This window comes from Gossypium hirsutum, chromosome A02 (genome assembly GCF_007990345.1).
Source record: "Gossypium hirsutum isolate 1008001.06 chromosome A02, Gossypium_hirsutum_v2.1, whole genome shotgun sequence".
In the NCBI taxonomy this organism is placed as follows: domain Eukaryota; kingdom Viridiplantae; phylum Streptophyta; class Magnoliopsida; order Malvales; family Malvaceae; genus Gossypium; species Gossypium hirsutum.
Window position 1 is genome coordinate 20,332,726 of NC_053425.1, and position 23,955 is coordinate 20,356,680.

General features: G+C 35.8%; 1 protein-coding gene and 1 long non-coding RNA gene across 3 annotated transcripts; one reads left to right on the forward strand and one right to left on the reverse strand.

Moving 5' to 3' along the window:
- Window positions 1-314: 314 nt before the first annotated feature.
- LOC107951423 (kinesin-like protein KIN-7N) lies at window positions 315-5,181 on the reverse strand. Of its 2 annotated transcripts, XM_016886473.2 has the most exons (17): window positions 4,968-5,178; window positions 4,800-4,889; window positions 4,585-4,703; window positions 4,376-4,489; window positions 4,210-4,291; window positions 4,057-4,124; window positions 3,898-3,975; window positions 3,652-3,794; window positions 3,464-3,566; window positions 3,264-3,344; window positions 2,775-2,843; window positions 2,645-2,704; window positions 2,391-2,537; window positions 1,453-1,725; window positions 1,219-1,305; window positions 955-1,113; window positions 315-864 (listed from the first exon to the last, which is right to left on the reverse strand). In XM_016886473.2, exons 1-17 carry the CDS (start codon window positions 5,110-5,112, stop codon window positions 499-501), a joined length of 2,184 nt encoding a protein of 727 aa, XP_016741962.1. In that variant the 5' UTR covers window positions 5,113-5,178; the 3' UTR covers window positions 315-498. The 2 variants fall into 2 exon arrangements, 1 of the variants encoding a protein (XP_016741962.1); XR_005907467.1 differs by lacking the exon at window positions 315-864 and having other exon boundaries at window positions 1,219-1,319; window positions 4,968-5,181.
- Window positions 5,182-13,085: 7,904 nt separating this feature from the next.
- On the forward strand, window positions 13,086-14,533 carry LOC107951422 (uncharacterized). The gene is made up of 3 exons (XR_001698418.2): window positions 13,086-13,492; window positions 13,620-14,036; window positions 14,124-14,533. It is a non-coding gene; the product is annotated as an uncharacterized lncRNA (long non-coding RNA).
- Window positions 14,534-23,955: the final 9,422 nt, after the last annotated feature.

Genomic DNA, 23,955 nt, shown 5'->3' on the forward strand with positions numbered 1-23,955 from the left:
CTACTTTAGATCTTCTAATTTTGCATATTCTTGCGCATGTTAATCTTAATTTGAATTGATCTCTCAATGAAGATGCACATCTAATGGAGATTGGAACCTTGATCTATTTCGCGTCTGGTTGTTTGATGATGTCGTTAAGCAAATAGTAAGTATTCCTACTCCTTGCCCTTCTTTGGGTTCTGATAGGGTTATTTGGAAACGTACGTCATCAGGATCCTTTACAATTCACTTATAGTTTCTATAATTTCCAAAAATCAAATAAGCATTAAGAAAATAATTAAAAAAATCAATTTTCGACATTTTTCCACATCATATAACAAGAAAGTTAAGAATTTATTTAATGAAATGTATAGTAGTTCTAAAATATTGGTCATCCTGGAAATTTTCATTCTGCAGAGGACAAACACTACTTTGAAGGAATTATTGGAGTTCCTTTTTTGCTCACTACACAATATTGACACAACCCATGAAATGTAGAGAATATATAGCAAAAAGAGTTCAGAAAATCAATGTCCTGAAGAACGAAACGAAATATCCTAAAATCATCACGAAAAATAAAACCAAAATGGATACATGGTATCTTGACCAGGCAGCTACCTCAAAGTTGCAGCTGCATGGAGTCTTGGTTTGTTTATCCTCAGAGCTTGCTGTTTCGGATAGAATCAAGGATGTAATTGTGCTTTTTAGCTTTTCGGAAAGCATTTTGTTGTATTCTTGTATTAGAGAGTCATTCCCATATGACAATTTGTGACGATCCGTTGTGTTGGAGATACTAGTTTCCATAGTCGAGAAAAGGATTGACCCAATTTCACATATGCAACGGAGCAGTTTTGCAGTTGAAGATTTCCCATCAAATGTATACCTCTGTTTCGAAAGGATGGCAACAAGGAGGTTAATATTTTGATACAAATTAGAAATGAAAAGTTGAATTAGACTAACATAATGCATTTTGACCTGCATCTTTGACAAAACTTCCTCGTATGTATCTTTAAAACTTGTCACAGAATCACACAACCTTTGAGGCATTTCCCTAGCTAGTAATGCTTCTTGTTTAAGTTTAGATATATCACCCTTTAATCTATCCTTCACTTCTATATCTTCTGCAAGCTTTCTCTGTGAATGCAACAATTGAAACAGTGGAAGTATGAATTGTCCAGAAATTTAGTGATGAAAATGTCAAGTCCCTAAGGTGGTTAAACAAGTAGCAAATGTACTGACCTGGAGTTCGTTCTTCTCTTCAGTGACAAGTTCTAGCCGTCTCTTGAGATTTTGGAGTTCCGTTTTGTATTTCTTATTCAAATAATTCTGAAAAAGAAACCCTTTATTAAATTTAACTTATGCAGCCCTTATTACGACCAATATCGATTTATGACAGAGAAAGGCATTACTAAAAACACATATGGGACGGATAGAAAGATGGAAGATAAAATGACTTTGAAATTATCAACTCACAGGAGTAACATCTTCTGGTGGAAAGGATTGAACTTTTCTTGCAGGTGTTGTTTGAAGTGAATACAGGTCTGCTATGTAACCCTTGTTTATTTTGAACCAAGTGTCTTCATCAGCTACATCGCTAAAAGAATCTGGAAGAGGACTGAGGTCTGGCAACTGTGAATAATTTGATCTCTTGGCGACAAAGGCCTTGGGAGCTGCTCTAAAACAAGGTGTTTTAAAATCATCTCCCCTATTATTACATTCTTCTATTGGGCTTTCTTTCATGGATCCCTGCCCTCACCAAAAAGCAAACTTATAAATTGTCCTCAGCATAGAAATAACAACAACAACAACTAAAAGAAGAATTGACCCTAAAATAATGAATAATTCTTTGATCGGTCAGCTTCAATTTTGATGTCAAACTTCATATTAGAGAATGGATTCCTAGAGACGAACTAAAAGATTATAAATACATTAATAATTAATCATATGACTAGCTCTGCACCGATTTAGAATTCATATCAGTTGGTCCAAATCTCCAGATGACAAAATAAAATGATACTTGCAACCGCAGTTCATTTACGGCCTATACTTCATGTGTAAGTTTGAGCCCAATAAAAGTTAGACATTGCTGTCAATAGAATATGGTAGAGGAAGTTATAAAGGGAACATGTAATGCAGGAATAGATGTACTTCATTAGCATAAGATTTGTGATTACGTGTATTACTGAAAGGGGTAGCCGAGAAAGCAGAATGAAAAACTTCAATTTTTAATGATTAATCAAGTGTTCTAAAAGATAGATAGATGGATTGTTTTCCAAGTAACATCGCTATAATATACACAAACTAGGTGATCTTCTGGCCTAGGAACCACGCAGCACAAACAGAATTTAGAAGCACACTGAAAAGAAATAGGAATTTCTATACTCTTATTTTGCAGTCTGCACAAGTTATACCTGACTAGAGCTTCCATCACCATCAGAAACCAAACTACTTAGGTTTTCGATCATCATCAGCTGGTCTCTAATGTACCGATCACGCTCTTTATGTGATCTTCTTTCTTTTTCTAGTTCCATTTCAAGCTTTTCACGCTCTAATTCATACTGAAATTGGAATACAAGCAGATAAAAAATGTGTTAATGTATATGTTAATAATTGGTGCTAGAAGACTATAAATCTATAATCCTTTTGAAATAAACAAATAATGAACCTGAAGCATATCATTCCTCAGCTTTAATATCTCTTGCTCCAGCACCTCAGCATGAGATCCCTGAAAAAAGGTGACCAATTTTAGATTGCCTTTTTAAGTCTAATATTAGCTTATGTCACCTGATCCTCACCTGAAGCTTCCTGCGTAGCTCCTCTATCTCTAACTTTTGCCTTTTCAGTAGGGCTGCATCCGTCAAAACCTAGATACAAGTTAAACTATGATTAACTTCATTTCAAACTCAATGCCAAATCAATTAAAACAAAAATTCTAGATGAAAACTTGAACTCTTACTCTGTCATGTAACAACATAATAAATACTATAAATCCTATCAAATGTGTATGCGTGCGGAAATCACGTATAGGTATGTTTAAAACACAAATTTGGTGAGAGAACATTTTATGTTAAAAGTTAATTTTTAAAAGTTTACTCAAGAATTATTATTGGTGTGGTGGTAAAGAATTTGTTTATTTCCTAACTGAGTTGGTACCCGGTTAACCCGTGACACCAACTCAGCAAAGGGTTCTATTAATAATATAGATTTTATGATTTATATACAAGCTAGCGTTGGAAATCCATATATTCTGTGATAATGTGGTGCAATATAAGAAAATGACCAACCTCATTCACTTGAGCACAATTAGTAACTCGTTTAGCTCTGCTAGCAAAAAGGAGAGTTCCCTTCGTCTCCTCAATATGAATCTATAATAAAATTAAACCAGAATGCTCAGTTGAGAGTCATTTTCATCTCCCCTTCTCAGAAAGATAAGAAAACCAAAAACAAGCCACTGAATAACCACATACAGTCAAAGTAAGCGCACCTCTTCAGGAGCTACAGTACATATAATTGAAGTTTTCGCATTCCCTCCTAGAGCAGGCTGGAGTATGCGGGTTAATTTACTATCACGATAAGGAATATGTGCCCTTTACATGTCAATAATTCATATAATTAGAACATAGTTATTCTATACAAATAAGTTACTTCTCGCAGGATAAGCAAAACAAGTACCTTTGTTTTGCACTATCACTAAGTTTGTTAATTACATTACCAAGAACCATTAAGCTCTTGTTAATATACTTTCCTTCCTTCAAACGTACTCCACCAGTTCCAGTCTTAGCAATCCGCTCAGAACCAGCCAAATCAACCAAATTCTGCTTTCAAATAAAGGAATTAAAATAACATTCATAAAACTAATGGGACAAGGTATAAACTAGATAAAAGGGGGGAAAGTCTATAGTAATATAAGGTACATACCAAAACTGAGACGCGTATGGCATCACTGCTTGAATAATCACCAAAAGAGCCTGTATCCTTTCCCTTGCTTTCTATCACCTAGTAATGTAACATAAATACAACGAATATTAAGAGTAAAGTAGTAATGTTTATGTTCAACAATATGTTAAAAGAACATACCACTCTGAATATTGTATGAGACCTACTACTTCGTGCATTCATATTTGTCTCACCAAAATGCCTATTAACTGTAAGGAAAATGATTTAAACAAATTATTAAAAATAAACAACTACCCAGTTAAACCAATGGCAAAAAAAAGAAGTTTAAAGGACCTTCTCCAGACTCCAGGAGCTTCATCACTTGTTCAGCATTGTTCACAATTTCCTCCCTAAGACCCGCAACGAAAATCCCACGCTAAAACAAACAAGAAAAAATCTGTTAGTTTTGAGCATTATGGTACACATTTGATACGGCATCAAAGTTTAATCAATGGCTGACCTCTAAATTCTCATGAATCTGCAATTTCTGATTCTCTACAGCGAAAAGGTCGTTAATTTCTTCATTGTAAATTTCCATGTAGGAAACTCGGATGAGAAACTCTCGATCAGAGATCTGGGAATTGAATTCAACAACAAGAAAATCAAAGCCAAAGCTTCTAAAATATGTCGTTAACTGCTTCGGGAAAGAACCAAATTTCGTTAAATTACAATATTTATTTTCTGAAATATATCGTTAACTGCTCGATGAATAATTCCGGGATCGTTAGATGAACCGTTCATAGTGAAGGTCTTGCCGCTGCTTGTTTGCCCATATGCAAAAGAAGTTCCTAAAACATAAATAAAATTGTAAATCATATACAAATTAATCAATTTTTATACCAGATCATCAAAATTAGGGCTAAAAAAGGGGATAAAATTTAAACCGTTAAAGCCGTCCACAGCAGCATGAATAATATCCTTAGTAAGAAGCTCGTAAATATCTGAATTCGAGCAATTCTCATCGAAGACATGATCTAGAAACACAAAAAAAAATTCAAGGAATGAGAATTGGAATTGGAAAGGTAAAAAGGATTTGGGAAATGAAAATTTACCGAAAGCGTAAGAAACGCAGGAAATTGGGCTGCCGTGGAGCTTGTGAAGAGAGATTTGATTATCATCGACTCTCCAGAAAGTTGAAGAAGAATTTTCATGGCAAATTGGAGGTCTTACTCTCACTGCTACGCAGATCTTCTCCATTTTCTTTTTAAACGTTGAGTTGCAGAGCGAGAGCTAAGGCGGGATCTTTATGCATTGTGAAAACGGGGGAATTTGTATTTGAATGTTTTGGATTGACGGAAATGCCCATAAAATGGAGGATTGGATGGGTATTCGGACCCTAAAGAACATGTCTACTGGCCCAGTTTCTTTGGGTAAGAGAATAGCCCACATGCCTCAGTTGGATGATTGTATCAACATTACGAGAAGCCCATGTAATTTCCAAGGGCCAGCTTAGATCCTTTCCACTTTTGTAGTTCTTAATTGTATAGAATTCAAACAATGGTATACAACATAATTGTAGTAGAAAGTTCCACCGATAAAAGACTGCAATTATATTGTTTTATGTATATATTCAGAAAAAAGTTAAAAAAATTTACTTTAGCAAAATTAAATATTTATCTTTTGAGAGGCAAGTATAAGAAGAATAATAAAAATGGATAATGATAAATTCTCTCGATACTTCTACTTTCAAAAACAAAGTTAACTCTAACTAGAGTTGACACGTGGATAAATTTTATATTGCCACATGGAATTTTTTTTTTGGAAAAATGGTTAATCAATCAAGTCTAAGGACTTGAAAAAAATTATATCAAAGAATTTATGAAAAATGCCAAAATTAGCATATCTATTTTTAACCAAAAAAAAACCAGATGAAAAATATTTTATTAAAGAAATTAAATTAAATTAACGATGAAAAAAAAATCAGACAATTTACAAGAAAAAGCCATTTTTTTAATATTTATGGAAATGGGCCAACTTTTTGATTATTTACTGGAAAGTACCGAATTCCTCGAAAGTGCGTCCACGTCAGCACGATGTCAGGTGACATGTTAGAAAAGCGCGTCTCTAGGGGAGAGTTTTGCTCCTTTTTTTAGGGTTAGGATTTTTTTTGCATTTAGGGTTAGGATTTAAGGTTATTGTTTTAGTGTTTAGGGTTTAGAGTTTAGGGTTTAGAATTTAAGATTTAGAATTTTTTTAAAAAAAAATCAAAAAATTAGGGTTTTGGGTTTTGGGTTGCTTAATTACATTAATTATTAGTTTAAAAAATAAATTAGATTAAGGTTTAGGGTTAATTAATTAAATTATGGATTAGTTTTTTAAAATAATTTTGTGTTTAGGGTTATGGAAAAAATATATTAGCAATAAAAAAAATTTCTACAGTAATTTTTGAAAAAATAAATTAGAGAAGACGTATCTGAAAAAATAAATTAGAGAAGGCGTATCTAAAAAAATAATTTTGCGAAGTTGTTTCTGAACAAAAAGTGTTAAAAATGCTTCAAGCAGGATGCACTGTCAGCAAAAGTACTGAAAAAAGCTCCCACGTGGACGCTTGTTTTCTACAGTAATTTCTGAAAAAATATTTTTGAGAAGATGATTCTGAACAAATAGTGTCAAAAATGCTTCAAGAAGGATGCACTGTTAGCAAAAGTACTGAAAAAAGATCCCACGTTGACGCTTTTTTTCTACAGTAGTTTTTGAAAAAATAATTTTGAGAAGATGTTTCTGAACAAATAGTGTCAAAAACGCTTCAAGCAGGATGCACTGTCAGCAAAAGTACTAAAAAAAGCTCCCACGTGGACGTTCTTTTTCTACAGTAGTTTCTGATAAAATAATTTTGAGAAGATGTTTCTGAACAAATAGTGTCAAAAACGCTTCAAGCAGGATGCACTGTCAGCAAAAGTACTGAAAAAAGCTCCCACATGGACGCTCTTTTTCTACAGTAGTTCCTATTTGGCCTGAGGTTATAAATAAGCCAAATTTTATTCTCAGGTTGCATAAGTTACAGCAAGAAAAATTAGAGACGTTAAGCAAAATAGAAATTGAAGATGAGTGAACGTATTAGTGTTGTTATTTACTATGATGGAGAGGTTCGTCACACCGGGAATGGCGTTTTTTATCAGAGAATAAAATGTGACTGGTTTTTAACCAGGACATAGATTTGACAAAATTTCGTAAAAGAATTAGGTGTAAAATTTTCGGAATGACGCCAATGAAAGTTTTGTCTATTAGGTATCGATTTTGTGCTTCTGTTGATCCTGTGACATATGATTTGTTCGACATCAAAGGTGCTCGTAGCTTGGAGGCAATGGTGCAGACTCATCTTGCTAGTGGATCACCCTATATTAAGTTATATATACAATTTTCATCGCCAAATGATGCATTTGCGACTTCAACATCTATTGCTGTTCGAGAGGAATACACGACCCCTGCTCGACACTCCGTTAGTGAGTTGCAAAACACGGAAGCTCCCGTGTTTGGTAGCAGTATGTAATACACAACCCCTACACGACACTCCGTCAGTGGATGGGACATGCACCTCGGTGGGTCAATGTTTGATACTGGAAATATGTACTGGGGAATGACATCAACTTCTAATGGTTGGCAATCTACATCTAATTGGGACGTTATGAAATGCCCAGAAAAAAGGGATGACATATTCCCTACGAGATCCACCGGTGAGGGGACCTCGTACATTGCAGATGATGGTGGGTTAGATAATGACTCTGATGTAGATCCACCTCGAGAGCCAGCCCTGATGGTGCAGAAGTTGCATTATTTTCTGAACCGGAGCCTATTCTAACTAAACCTGAAGATGTTGAAGAAGGTTCAGATGAAGAAAAAGATCCACGATTCAAGGCATACTCGTCTCCAACCCACATGGATAATGTCGATCTATCTGCAGATGATGTATTAGAGTTTCCAAATCTACCACATAGAACATGTAATCATACAAGTTCGTTATTAGATTCGGGTGAATTGGAAGTTGGTAATGAGTTTTCTAATAATGATAGTTTTCTTGGTGTATTGAAACAACATAGCATCATGAACGGGGTTAACTACCACGTAGTTAAATCCAAATCTGATAAGTTTGAAGCAAAGTGTGCAGTGCAAGACGATACATGTTCATGGAAAATCTACGCCTCGTTGAAGAAAAGGATAGGGTTGTGGAAGATAAAAACGTACATAGGTCCATATACATGTGTTGGAGGTACAATATTTAGGGTTTTTGAATAATACTGTTATTATGTAATGTTGCATTATTTGACGTACTTCATTGACAAGTGTTTTACAAGATCATCCCAAGATGGATTCAGATATGTTAGCTAGCTTAATACTACCGATGGTGAAGGTAGATCCCAGAACTTCAGTGCCGGTCTTAATTACCAATATTCGTAGCCAAATAAGGTACACGCCCTCTTACCACAAGCCTTAGATAGCTAAGCAGAAGGCGTTGGAAAAGATGCATAGTGGGTAGGACGCTTCATATAATGAAATGTGGCAGTGGTGCCAAGTGCTAAAGAGATACGTCCCAAGTTGCATAACAAACCTTGAAATGGCACATGCATACTACAACAACCGATTGCTCCATGGATGCGTAGTGTTCAAATGTCTATTCTAGAGCTTTAAGCAATGTCGAGACGCCTTTCTATACTGCAAGCCATTGGTACAAATTGACAGTACCTTTATGTTTGGTAGATATACCCATCGGCTATTGCTAGCTGTTGCACAAGATGACAGTAGAAGAATCCTTCCAATTGCGTTACAATAACACCGAGGGAGTCAGCTGATGACTGTGATTTCTTTCTTTCTAGGTTAAGGAGGCATGTCTGCCCCCAACCTGATATCTGCATTATATCAGATCGAGACACTATAATACTAGCCTCAATTGAGTGACAGGGAAGCCTATAGCATCGCACACACTATCGGTATTGCCTAAGGTACGTTACGTCCAACTACTACAGGCAATTTCTATTTATAAGTGAAAAACGACAAGTGACCAACATGGGTATTTAATCTCTATTAATATAATTTCATTTGTAATATTGAATTTATTTTAAATGGAAGAGTGGTATGTAATTTTTGCTATGAACTTATATTGGTAGGGTATGAGATAAGTAAAAACCATTTTCATGAGATGTTGGCAGTTTTGTGTTTAGTTAATGAAGAAGGCGCGGACTACGTCTGTAACATACCTTTCGAACAGTGGATACAAACATACGATGGCGGCCTACGATATGGTCATATGACCTCAAACCTGGCTGAATGCATAAATTTTGTTTTAAAAAGAACGCGCCATTTGCTGATAACATTAGTTGTACGAGAGACATATTTTCGTTTAGCGGCACTATTTCCAAAGTGAGCAGCGAGTTATGAAGGCCAAATGTAGGGAGGCCATGTATGGTGCAGGAAGGTATTACAAGAAATTAACAAGGCGAAGGCATAGGCGAGTACTATGCACACAGTGTGTCACGATCGAGATAACCTATAGTTTCATGTGACGGAGTTTGACAAACAACACCAAGGTATTACTGGCGGACAATATCGCGTACACTTGAGAAATAGGACTTGCGACTATGGGAGATTTGACGCATTTCGTTATCCATGCGCTCACATAATTACAGCTTGTCAAAATCTCCGTCTGGATCCCATGAGCTATGTTGACGAAGTGTGCAAAATAGAATACATGTGCAACGTGTGGAGACACATATTCCCACTGGTCCTAGATGAACGTAAGTGGCCGTCTGTATCACTTTCTCCATTTAAGTTGTTACTAGATAGAGAATTGAGTCGCAAACCAAAGGGTTAACCTTGCTCGACTAGAATACGTAACAATATGGATATCCGAGAAACAACCAACCAATAGAAATTGTGCAGATGGTGTAGGAATCAAGGTCATACAAGTCGATCATGTCCAAATCGAAATAGCTGATAGTTGTTGTAATAAAACTATGTTGCATTATTTATATTTTATTAAAAATATAAAAATATTCAAAATATTGCCTTATTTAAAAGAACTTCTATTTTATTAAAAATATAAAAGTAAATTACAATTACTTTATTCAAAACAACTTTTATTTTATTAAATGAAACAATATAAAAAAGTTCGTACAAATATATTGAAAAAAAATCAATGTTGATGCCAATCAGATTCAGTGCCACATGGGGGTTGTCGACGGTTACGCGCTAGATTCCTCCTTTGTCCAGCTTCCGGCAGGGGTTATGGTTGCTCCAGAGGGAATTCTGGTTCCTCCGACGGGGGATCTAGTTGTGGATGTTGGGAGGATGACCCACCTTGATAGAATAGTGAATGCGGAGGTATTTGCATCACCCATGGCGAAGGTGTTTAAATCCCATAAGGTGATGGGGATTGGTAAAAAGAAGAGCTCCCCGACAGCACCTCATGCGATCCCTTATGCGACGGTGGCCTATAGATCGACGGTCCACTTGGAGTAATTGGGAATGGAGATAAACCGAGCCATGCATTCCAACCTGCCATAGGACTGGAAAAAGGAAACATGTAGGGGTTAGGATACATAAAAGGGCTAGGATACGCACTTGGCATAATCTAAAAAGGCTGTGATATGGGTGTCGTCAGTTGAAATGTTGGGCCCGGTGACTATGTGAACGCTGTTGATGGGCCTGGTGATTGTATGGGCGCTGTTGATGAGCCCACGTCGTCATCCCTTCTTTTTGGATTTAAAGGGCTCTATCGTTCCCTTTAGACACGAATTTGTAGTCGCCTCTCATCTTCCGACAGTAAATATGGCTTGCCATGGATCCTAAACCACGGCATGTATTTCGGCACGCACACTAACTCTGGAACGATGATCGGTTCCCGAGTAGGTATGTAATCATACTGATTTTCCCACATTTCGATATATGCTGACCAAAATCTCGGTCAATCCGTATGTAACTACTGTAAATCGATTTTGTGCTCATCATCGAGCACTTCAGGTGCCACAGGAATCAGTTGTCGGAATCCAAATTTCCGCAATACTCTATCTGACTGGTGCATCTCCATGATGGCATAATTGACCAATGGGACCTTCACATGCCAAATGTTCGGATTTTGAAAGTATTCATTCGGAATTACTGCCCGAATTGCTGGATTCTCGTATGGTGTCCATTAAAACTATATGAACATGATAAAAATATTAGTTATATGCATAATAATAAATACGAAATACTAAATACTAAATACTAAATACGAATCGACTATTTTATTATGTATATCTATTTTATTTAATACTAACTTGTGCTTCCGACCATTGGTCTAATAGAAGCCGTATATCTTCAAGAGAGGTAGGTAATCCAACATAACTTGCTGAACGGTTCCACCTAATTAAATAAATTTTTAGCACACGATTATATTTTAAATCTATGTAATAATTGTAAAATCTAATATAAAACTTACCTAGTTATGAGTGGAATGTATATGGGTGGTCTTCTTGATGACGTAAAAATGGAAAGCGAAACCGTGCTCATGATTGCAGTAATAATAGGCAACCTCCGATTTTGGCTTTATTCGGTTGTGCTACCCCGCACATCTCCCGATACAATGTTGCCAACACGACAGACCCCCAACTAAATTCACCAACTGCTCTAAAATCAACAAGTTTTAGCAGCCATCTTAGACGTTCGAGGTTTTGTGACAAGTCTGGCATTAGATAACCTCCAATTATCTCAAGAATGTATGCCCGAATATATCGTATTCTTTCTAGTTCAGTCGAATCATTATCCGGCTCTGGGAATGTGTCTAGTAACCAGCTCATCTTGATCTGACCTCCGTTAATATTATCCAGAATAGCACCCAAAAGCTTGTAGCATACGGCTCCCCAATCAGTAGATTGATCGGACCTGGTGACTGCATACCCATCCACCAGCAATTCCAATTGCAAATGCACGTCTTCCAGAGTGATAGTACACTCTTTGCATAGAAGATGGAATGTGTGCGTCTCGAGTCTCCACCTCTCTATCAATGTACTAATGAGTTTCGGGTTCAACTTACACCCCCGGCCTATCGTGGCCATGTTCCAAAAACCCGCTTCCCGCAGGTAATTCTCTATCAACGGTGATGGAGGACCAGGCATATTACGGCTATAGCATTGCAACACCCAATCTACAAATTTTTATAAAAAATTATAAAATTAAAATTAGTTAAAATTGCATAAATAAAAAAATTTAAATAATGTTGAAAAAATGGTAAAAGCTAAATATGCTTAAGTTTTCTTCATGGTTTTTTCTCCTTAAATTGTTTTATTTATAAAATTATTGTTTTTAATAAATAAATGTCATATTAGAAAATGAGAAAAAAATATATGCATTTATTTATAAATATTTTATAATTTTTGTATGCATTTTTATAAAAAAATGAACTTTTAAATAGTTTTTAATTTTAATTTTTTAAAATTTTAAATTTTAAATTTTTAAAAATCAAGATTAAATTGATAGAATGTGTAAAGTTGAAAGTTAAATTTGTTTTTTTAAAATTGTGACCAAATTGATAGAATTTGTAAATATTTGAGAGTTAAATTTGTTATTATACCAATAAAAAAAATCACCCAACCTTCCCTTAACAATTTAATGAAGGAGCGATCAAAATATTAAAATTTGACAATATTAATAATTAAAATAGAAAATTCTAAATATAAATGATTAAAATAGAAACATGTAAATAATTGGTGACTATTTATATACTTTCCTTTTTTTATTAAGTTGTTGGTCTACTAGAAAACTTACATATGTTTAATTTGATTGATATTAAGTATAGGGTTTGACTTTTGTGTTTGTAATTCATTTTCTTAACTTATTTGATTATTATAATACAATTGCATGCATTAAGAAAAAAGAAAATTTTTGGTGAATGTACTTGGTATATCTTTCTATTAGAAGGATCAGATCAAATTAATTCATCTATTATTAAATGGACTAATTTAATACTTAAACTATTAAAAAATTTAAGTAAATCTAAATTTTAATAGAATTAATATTTATTGTTTTAAAAAAATCTCATTTTACTATTTAACAGTGTTGTATTTCAAAAGCATTTTGTAAATAAAATACTTATTTGGAATTGATCTGTAAATAAAAAAAAATTCATATTGTTTTTGAATAATAGATGTTAACTCCATTATATTCTTTTTGTTTTTTTAAAAAATGGTTTCCATTTAGTGAAGGGCAAAAAGGGAAACAAACAAAGCAAACAACAGAACATGCCGCCACTATCCCAGTACAAACAGAAAAATCAAGAAAACCCAACAAACCAACCAAAAACATCTAGAAGGCAAAGGAAGGAAAGAAAAATAACCCCAAAACCGCAGCAACCAAGAAAACACATGGAAGCCAAAACTTTCCAATGCCCAAAGGTAGACCAAGACGCGTAGGACGGTGGATAGGTCAAGGATGAAGCAGGTAAAAAATACAGGGATACTGATTCGAAGAACCATAGAAGGGCAAAGAGCTAATCGGGAGGGTTGACCCACCACCTATTAGCAGCAACTGCCGATTCAACCTCCAACGGAACCTCCTCTACCCAAAATTGACCATGTGCCCATCGAAATCCTAGAGACGCAAGCAGGTGAGCAATAGTATTTTGTTCCCCATAATAGTGTGTAATGGTGAGATCAGTGAATTCGATAAGCAGACTATGTTTACCCTCCCTGATAATAGCTGAAATTTCTGACCTGTCTTTTGTGTTGGAGCAGAGCTTTCGAATGACATGCAACGAATCCCCATTAAAAACAACCCTTTGCAGGCCGAGGTCATAAGCAAAATCCACAAACCAAACAAAAGTCAATGCTTTTGCAACGAAAGCGGAGAAGACATGGCGATGAAGTTGTGTGCATGCACCCAACACCTGGCCATGGCAGTCACGCACAACCACACCAAAGCATGATGTGCAGTCACATCCCTTGTACATAGCATTGAAGTTTTCCTTTACCAAAGGCTCAATCGTAGGGTGCCACTGCTCGGCAAGCGAACCTACTAAAACCCCAGCAGTCATATCGAGGGTAGACAGATCTCGGAGATGCGAACGAATAAATGAGATGACCTCCAAAGAAGTATGGTGAAGCCCATCATGGTGCCCACAGTTCCTCCTCATCTAGAGAACCCAAATCGTAGTAAGTATCAACTCTATCAAGTCTCCAGAATAAGTTGTAAATAGGAATCGAGCTAGCTAACAAAATCGGCATCGTCGTATGACACAGGCCAAGTAATTCGCAGGTTTTCCCACACCGAAGCTGATAAAGGGTAATCCCGTATGACATGGAAGTCATCTCAAGTACGGTTCAACATTTAGGATAATACTGAGTTGGAGAAATGCACTTGTTGTACAGGTTAAAGAAAGTAGGGACATAGTTTTGGAAGAAACGCCAAGTTGTAATCTGCAATTTAGGTGGGACTCTAGCCTTCCACAAGGTTGTATACAGATCCCTAGAACACGTAGGAGGGTTGCGGGTAGTATGGGAATAGGTCAAATGTGTAGACGGTAGGAGCATTTTGTTACCACTACGGACTGTATAGCAACCCGTAGGATCCCCCTTCCAAACAAGCATGTCATCACTAGCCAAGCGTGAAAAAGGAATACTCAAGATCCGACTAGCTTCATTTTCAGAAATCATGGATCGTACCAAGGTGAATTCCATTGAGCCAAATTTGGTTATATTAAATCACTTACCCAACTAACCGACATACTAACGACTGCGTTCTTAGTTCTACACTTGCCACTACTTGGAAGCTAGCAATCATTCCAAATCGAAATGGATCATCCATTGCCCAGCCGCCATCCAAGGCCCTTCTCTAACAAACCCCGAGAGTTCTAGATGTTCCACCAAGTAAAAGATGGGTAAGACCCTAAACTCACTTGCAAAAAATCCAAAGTAGGGAAATATTTGACTTTAAAAACACGACTCATAAAACAACTCAAGTTTGTCAATATACGGCAAAACTACTTTGTAAGAAGAGAAATATTAAAATTTTCCATATAAAAAAATCCCATACCCCCATTGCATTTCAACTCGCACAAACAAGCCCAAGAACAACAATGAAAACCCATACGTCCTTCCAATTTCTGCCACCAGAACTTACTCATAAGTGCCTTTAAGTCACGTCATAATGAATTGGGAACCAAAAAGCATTGCATAGCAAAAGTAAGGAGTCTTTATAAAACTAATTTAATAAAAACCTCCCTACGCCATTGAGATAAAAACCACATGTTCCATCCATCAATACACCAACAGAAACGATCCTTGTAATGTTGGAAAGCCTCTCACTTCTGCCTCTCAACTATAGATAGCAGGCCTAAATAATATTTAGGATTAGTAGTGACACATACCCCCAATAAAGAGCCACGAGTGCACTCAAACAGAACCACATTAGCACTAAAATAAATCAATGACTTACCAAAATTAACCTATTGTCTTGAACATCAACCATACTCATCCAAGATAGCCTGAACCATGGTGGGTGAGGCGTGGGCTAGACCAGCTAAGACGAACTCTACGAAACACCTTGTCTCGTTGTGCCAAACGAAACAAAAAAGAAAGTCTTTCCCCATACAAAAGAAAAAGCTAAGGACTCAAGGGGTTGCCCTGGCGAAGACCTCTAGAAGGAAGGAAAGTATCACCCACAAACCTATTGAGAACAATGGAATAGGACAATGTATGGATACACAACATGATCAGGGAAAGCCAGTTAGAGAAAAACCTCATAGGAAGTGTAACAACCTGTAAAAAATGCCATTCAACTTGTTCGTAAGTCTTGCTCATATCCAATTTGAGTGCGAAAGAACCTATTCTCCCTAACTGCCTCCGCTTAAAAGAGTGGAGAACCTTAGAAGCAATTAGGATATTATCGGTGATAAAATTTCTAGGGACAAAAACACTCTGAAATTCATCAATACAAACATAAAGAACCTTAAAACAATTCATGAGCACTATCGAAATAATCTTGTACATCATGATGTAAAGGCTAATCGGGCAAAATGTGACATGTGCCTTGGATTTGCAACTTTGGGAATGAGGACAATATTCGTACTTTTTATCTCAGAGAGGGAGACTTCCCTTTGAAGCACCCATAAACTGTAACCTCCCAAACCCGTCCTAGATGTTATATTCGAATCCTGAAGGTTACATTAGCCACTAAAATGGCAAGTAAAAACATTCTGTTTGGATATTGCTATCTTCAACAATTTTTCAAAAAAACTTAGCACGGTTGCATTAGATTTGTTGAAAACACCAATTTTTTAGGTAATTTATATTTTAAGTCCAATTTATTAGAAAATTGTGTCTTTTGAAAAAAAAATTCAATTTACTTTGTCTACAACCTTTTAAAAACCTTATTTTACTATTACACAATAGAAAAAATGTTGCATTCGATTTTGTATAAAATCCATATTTGAAGTTGTGTTAAGCCAATTATTTACTTTGTTTAGTTTCCATTCAAATATCTCATGCATGCAAAAATCCTAAATGAAAATCATCTATACCACAGTTCATACTTAATAAAAATTACACTCCCCTAAAATAAACAAAAATGAATTAAGTAAAATATAAAATATTGTATTATGTGAAAATCTTATATGAGACCTCTGAATATTAAGCCCGACCCTAATCCTAAGGGTTATCTATAAAGAGTAAATTAGGGGGTGAGCTTAAAAAGCTCAGTGTGAGTCTAAGCAAAAATAAGTATACAATCAGTCAATAAGGCATACTATTAGCATACAGTTCATACAATTTATCATGGCATATCAACATATGTATATGACATGATCAATGATATAGTGCAATATTCGTACCTATCCATCCGCACACACCACGAGTTCCTCAAAACTCGTCATCTGAATACCAAAACAATAAGAGCTAAAGCTCGGTGTGATTAAACCACTGGTAACAGTATGCAGTTAAAACTGTCAGCAATATGCAAACAAGCTGCCAATAAGATGCAATAAGTCACCAGTACTTCACAATACTTTGGGGTGCAATATACTGACTAAATAATGTTACGGATTAACCGTTGCTACTCCACAGAACTCCCCCGTCACCCTATCAATACCCCAACCCCATGCAATGCAATATGACATACTTTCAATGAAGCAAATCACACTTTTCGGTATCAATCTCAATTCAGTAACATGCTTACATGTATTAAATTTATTGATAACGGTGGAATACTTTTATGCTTTTGAAATTAACAATCTCAATCAATGGCATGCTTTTACAAGAAAACAATAAACAATGTCAGTCAGTAACATGGTTTAATACTACACATTCTACAACTCATCAAATATCACACACTTAGTCACAATTTTTGGCCCTAACATTCAACCTTTACCTCTTATTACTTGCCAATCTTGGTATACCTCTTAATTGTCAAGAGGCCATTCGGTCATGTCTAAATTCAACATGCATAATTAATCACATGCATGAAATATACCATTTTTTAAACACTAATACACACAAAGGTAAAACCCACACTTGGTTTACGCGAATCTGATGCACTAACATAACCACAACTTCTACAACTTAAATCTAGACATCTTTAGATCAGATTTGTACACAACCTAAATAAAATTCGATTAAAACCAGCCTTTAGACACCCCTATAAGGTTCGGCCAGAACAAGGGTTAACAGTGTCCAATAAAATTCAATTTTGATCACTTACTCTATTTTGATATATATCGAAGACACGAACGAGTTCCGATGTCACTGTTGATCCGTGACGTTCGGATTAGGTCCTCCAATCAAAATAACACTAAAAAATCAGTATAAAATATTCAACTATGGCACCAGTAACGTTCGGTCAAAGTAGAAAATAGAGGAAAAAGGAAACGATATAAGATCCAATCGAAAGAAAAACTACTTATTCCACCGGAATGATATATTTGAAGAACCAATGAAAAATCTGAGTAGTACAAATGAATTTGGCCAAAGTAATCAGTAATTAAGAAAGAAGAAAAGAAGAAGAAGAAGAGAACACAAAGGGGCGACACAAGGGTGAAAAGAAAATAATGAAAGAAAAAAAGAGAAAAGAAAGAAAAATTGAGAGTGTAACAACCCATTTTCAGTCAAATTGGAACAGTGGTTTCGGGACCACAAATTTGACCCAAAAAAATGGTTTATTTTTATTTCATTATATGGTCCATATTATAATAGGCATGTCGTGTGAAAATTTTGACATGAAAATTTTATCGATTAAGTGTTTAATTACGAGAAGGACTAAATTGCATAAAATGCAAAAGTTGGATTCTAGTAGCTATAGGTATCAAATAAGTATGGGATTAAAAATTTAAGGTCCTTATATGGTAATTAGACCATTGAAAAGTAGTTAGTAAATATTTTAATGACTCATCCATGGAAAAATTAGAAAAGGCAAGGGACTAAATTAGAAATTACTAAAATTAAAAGATGGTAATTAAATAAAAAGACATAATCATCTAATTTCATATAATCTTCCCCAAAATTTCCATGGAAACCCTAGGAGAGAGGAAGATAACTTACCAAGCTTGAAAAGGTATGAAATCAAGTCCCGTTTTTAATGATTTTTATATTTTTGAAACCGGGATAGTCTAATCTCTCTATTTGGGGGATTAATTTGAAAAGTTATCAAGGTATGAAATTTGAGTCATGGATGAATATGCTGAAAATTAGAAATTTATGGTAGAAAATGAAAGTTTGTTCATAGATAAACAACTTTTACAAAGCAAATTTTGATGAACACATGATTTAGGGACTAAAATGAAAAGTTGTAAAATTTGATGAAACAATTCTGAAATTTTATGAATACATGTGCTAAAAATTTTGTAACGGGGCTTTGGTTAGGCTTGGAATAGAGAGTAATTAGCACAAGTTTCATTTTCCAAGCCTAGGGACAAAATTAGAATTTATGGAAAAGTTAGGGGCAAAATGGTAATTTTTCCTAGGACGTAAATTGAGTTCATTTAAATATGAAATGTGTGAAATTGATGATTAAATTCATTTATATAGATTCAAACAACACTAATTCGAGGCTAGATCGAGGAAAAGAAAATGTTTCAGATTATTAGACTTTTTACGCGAACAAGTGTCGAGGTAAGTTCGTGTAACTTAATCGGCCATGTAATTATGTTAATTGAATATTGTGTTTATGTAATTTGATTTATATTGATGTGTTTTACTTGTATACTATGATGGAAAATTTGATATAATGCTTAAAATGGTGATAAAGGGGTTAAGTCCCGAGTGAATGTTGAATTCCGATGATTATATGCATTTTCCCGAAACTAATAAGGTCCTACATTTGTTGCGGATAGGATTTAGCTCGGAATAGTAATGCCAATGACCTTGTTATAGAAAGGATTTAGCCCAGACGAGTAATCTCGATATAATACCTCTCGAGCATACGTTATGATTTGGGTTTAGGTTGAACTGGTAATCTTAATCGAACTCCTCTAAACATATGTTATATAAAGGATTGAGCCTAGACTGGTAATCCTGTTATACGATATGTGGCTTGAGAGAGTGTTTCTTGGTTAAGTGCCCTAATGGGTACCATTGAATAAGGAATTGACGGATTATTGAATTGTACACTTTGAGTGTACTACTTGAGAATCCATTGGAATTCAATGATTCAACGGACATGAAACTCTTGACATGGGATGAAAATCTTGAGATGATATGATAATGATTTGAAAGAATATTGCCTGATGAGCTCATCTATGTTACTTGATTGATATGGAGATTTTGGTGACTAACATGTTTGATTGAATGTATGTGATTAGGCAATTTAGCCAAATGGATGGAAACATAACATTGTATGCCTAGATTTAATAAGCGAGATTGGTAAGTTTAGTTTTCGTTATACGAATTTACTAAGCATGTAATGCTTAATTCGTTTATTTTTCCCTTATTTTATAATGCTCGAAAGCTCGCGAGGGTTGGAGATCGTTGGAGCATCGTCACAGTATCGACTAGTCATTTTGGGTATAATTAGTAAAAATCATTTTGGTATAATGGCATGTATAGAACAACTTGGCCAATAGTAGCTTCAAATGTTATTTTGTAACCTAGCCATTGGAATGGCTAGTAATGGTTCATTTTGGTATTACTAAGTAGATGATTTTGATATATATATACACATGTGTTATGTTATGAATATGTTATCAAAGGTTGCTATTGCTTAAGTTAATCCAAGGTAGGTTTATAAACACCTATGCATGTAATGGTATGCCTTGTTAAATGATGAACTTGCGTATTTTAAATGCTTGGAATGGTTGGTATTGGTTGTGTGTTTCAAGTGCAGGTCTTGGGTGAAGTTTTGGGTGAGAAATGAAGTTAGAAATGGCTTCATTTTGTTCACATGGACAGACACACGGGCGTGTGTCTAGGCCGTGTGTGACACACGGCCTGGTAACATGGGCTTGTGGTTAGAATGTGTGTCCTCTGCACCTTAATTTTGAGGCACAGAATGCTCAGAATTGGGCACACGGGTAGAGACATGGGGATGTGTCTCAGCCGTGTGTGCCACACGGCCTAGAACACGAGTGTGTGTCTTGGCCGTGTGAAACCTGCACCTAATTTCGAATTGAATTAATTTACCACACGGCCTAGCACATGGGCATGTGTACAAGTTAGAGAGTTATACGGGGTCAAACACGACTTCCAACATGGGCGTGTCCCAAGGTCACACGGGCGTACCCCTTGGACCACACGGGCGTGCGAGCCCTACACCTTGGAAAAAAATTGTAATTTTGCGAAAAATTCTTAGAGATCTCGATTAAGTCCCGATTCGATTCTAATGCTCGTACTGGGGCTCGAGGGCCCAATCAAGGGATGTTATGGATAATCTCGGTAAATGAATAGTAATTTACATAAGTTATTTGTAAATGTTTCTGAATGTTTTGGTAATGCTCTGTAACCCTGTTTCAGTGACAGATACGGGTTAGAGGTGTTACATTCAATGGTATCAGTGCTATAGGTTAGCCAATTCTCGTATTTGACGTAGAAAAAACGAGTTTAGCTATACATGCCATTATATAACTTGTGATAGTGTGATGACTCCTAATCATTTTAAATGTGTTTTTTATATAGTAATGTCATCCAACTGAGCTAGAGCTGAATTCGAGGAAGTTGAGAGCAATGCTTCAACTTCAATACAAAGAGTTGCGTTTGCGTCTGGTAGTGAAAGGCCTGTGTCTGAGGGATGATGTAAGGATGCAAAACAAGTCTTCTTTCAAATAATGAATGAATGGTTTACCCAATACTTGAGAACAAACCCTGCTGTACAACAACCTCCCCCACCTGCTCCCCAACCGATCCTTGAGGTACCACAGGGTGCTGAACCTGTTAGAATTGGTAAGCTTCTAATAGATAAAATCTGAAAGCATAGGGCGGAAGAATTTAGAGCTACCACAGATGATGATCCGGAAAGGGCTGAGTTTTGGTTAGAAAATACTATCCGGGTTTTTGACTAATTATCTTGTACACCTGTAGAATGTCTGAAATGTGCAGTATCTCTACTAAAAGATACAACTTACCATTGGTGGAATACCATAACTTCAGTCGTATCGAGAGAGAATGCTACATGGGAATTCTTCCAAGCTGAATTCAAGAAGAAGTATGTGAGTCAGAGGTTTATAGATCAGAAAAAGAAATAATTTCTAAAGCTTAAACAAGGAAACATGAATGTATCCGAATATGAACAGGAATTTGTTCGGTTGAGCAAGTATGCTAGAGAATGGGTTCTAATTGAGGTTGAAATGTGTAAACACTTTGAAGAGGGCCTAAATAAAGATATCAAGTTATTGATTGAAATTCTCGAAATAAGGGAATTTGCAATGTTAGCTAATCGAGAACACGAAGCTGAGGAACTGAGTAAAGAAAAGAAATAAGCCGAAAGAGAGGCTCGGGTTTCTAGAAAAAGAACTATGAGTGAGTCACAATTGTTTGCTTCTAAGAAATTAAAAAAGTATTATGATCGTGTTACCACCTCTACGGGATATTCTAGAAGAGAGTGGGGCTCTTAATGTTCTGACCCGAGGTCTTCATCTCCATCCGTGACCAGTGTGGGTTGTGTTGGTAATCCCAAATTGAAATGTAAACATTGTAACAAATTTCATCATGGGGAATGTCGATCTAGAAGTGGAGCTTGTTTTGGATGTGGTTCACTTGAGAATTTTCTTAGAGATTGTCCAGAAAGAGTTGAAAAGGAGATAGAACCAACTCCAAAGCCTAGTAATCTTGTTGCGAGAGGCAAACCACCCCGTCACCCTGATAATGTTAGTGGTAGTCGAGGTACTACCAAGGATACTTCAATTAGATCTGAGGTACGAGCACCTGCAAGGACATATGCTATTCATGCTAGAGAAGATGCCTCTACACCAGACGTCATTATTGGTACATTTTCTTTACTTGACACTGATATTACTGCACTGATTGATCCTGGTTCCACACATTCATATATATGCACGAACTTAGTGTCTGTTAAAAATTTACCTGTTGAATTAACTGAATTTGTGGTTAAAGCTTCAAACCCCCTAGGCCAGTGTGTTATGGTGGATAAAGTTTGTAAGAACTTCCTGTTGATGGTAAAAGGTTGTTGCTTTTTAGCTGACTTGATGTTATTTCCATTTGATAAATTTGATGTGATTTTGAGAATGGATTGGTTAACCCGATATGATGTAGTGGTAAATTGTAAGCAAAAATATATTGTATTGAAATGTGAGAATGGTAAATTGCTTCGTGTTTAATCTAATAAACTAGATAGATTACCTAATGTGATTTCAGCAATATCAGCATAGAAATATGTCTGAAAGGGTTATGATGCTTATCTCGCATATGTGTTGGATACTAAAGCATCTGAGTCAAAGATTCAGTCAGTACCGGTGGTATGTGAATTTCCTGATATATTTCTAGAGAAATTACCTGGTTTACCACCGAATAGAGAAGTAGAATTCTCTATAGACATTATTTCAAGTTCAACACCTATATCTATAGCACTTTACAAAATGACTCCTACTAAATTGAAAGAGCTGAAAGTGCAGTTGCAAGAATTGATTGATAGGGGTTTTGTTCGACCTAGTTTCTCACCTTTGGGTGCGTCGGTTCTGTTTATAAAGAGGAAGGATGGATCATTGAGGCTGTTTATTGATTACAGACAACTCAAAAAAGTTACAATAAAGAACATGTATCCATTGCCTCGAATCTATGACTTGTTTGACTAGTTAAAATGTGCCATTGTATTTTCAAAGATATATCTCCATTCTGGTTACTATCAACTACGAGTAAAAGAATCGGATGTACCAAAGACAACTTTTAGAACCAGGTATGGGCACTATGAGTTTCTTGTGATGCCCTTTGGCTTGAAAAATGCACCTACAATGTTTATTGATCTAATGAACAAAATTTTCAACCCGTATTTAGATAGGTTTGTGGTGGTATTTATAGATGATATTTTATTTACTCCCGAGATGAAAATGAGCATGCTGAACATTTGAGAATAATGTTGCAAACTCTGCGAGAGCTGTACGCCAAATTTAGTAAATGTGAATTTTGGTTACGGGAAGTTAGTTTTCTTGGGCATATAGTATCTGCTGAAATTGTCAGAATAGACCCGAATAAAATTTCAACCATTGTTAATTGGAAGCCACCGAAGAATGTGTCTGAAGTCTGAAGTTTTCTGGGACTAGCTGGTTATTATCAGAGATTTGTAAAAAAAATTTCAATGATAGCTTCTCCGGTGACCCGTTTGCTACAAAAAGATGTAAAGTTCGAGTGGACTGATAAATGCCAGCAGAGTTTTGACAAGTTAAAAGCTTTATTGACAGAAGCACCAGTGTTAGTTCAGCCAGAATTGGGTAAGGAATTTATAGTTTTTAGTTATGCGCCATTGAATGGTTTAGGTTGTGTTTTGATGTAAGATGGTAAGGTAGTAGCCTATGCTTCACGATAGCTAAAGCCACATGATCTTGAATTGGCGGCCATAGTGTTTTCATTGAAAATCTGGGGGCATTACTTGTTTGGTGAAAAATGTCACATATTCACTAATCATAAAAGTCTAAAATAT

Coding starts and splice junctions, on each gene's coding strand:
- LOC107951423 (XM_016886473.2), bottom strand. CDS start 5,112: ATGGAGAAGATCTGCGTAGCAGTGAGAGTAAGACCTCCAATTTGCCAT. Junction 4,704..4,799: donor TGCTGTGGACGGCTTTAACG/GTTTAAATTTTA, acceptor TTTATGTTTTAG/GAACTTCTTTTGCATATGGG. Junction 1,306..1,452: donor CACCAGAAGATGTTACTCCT/GTGAGTTGATAA, acceptor TTTCTTTTTCAG/AATTATTTGAATAAGAAATA.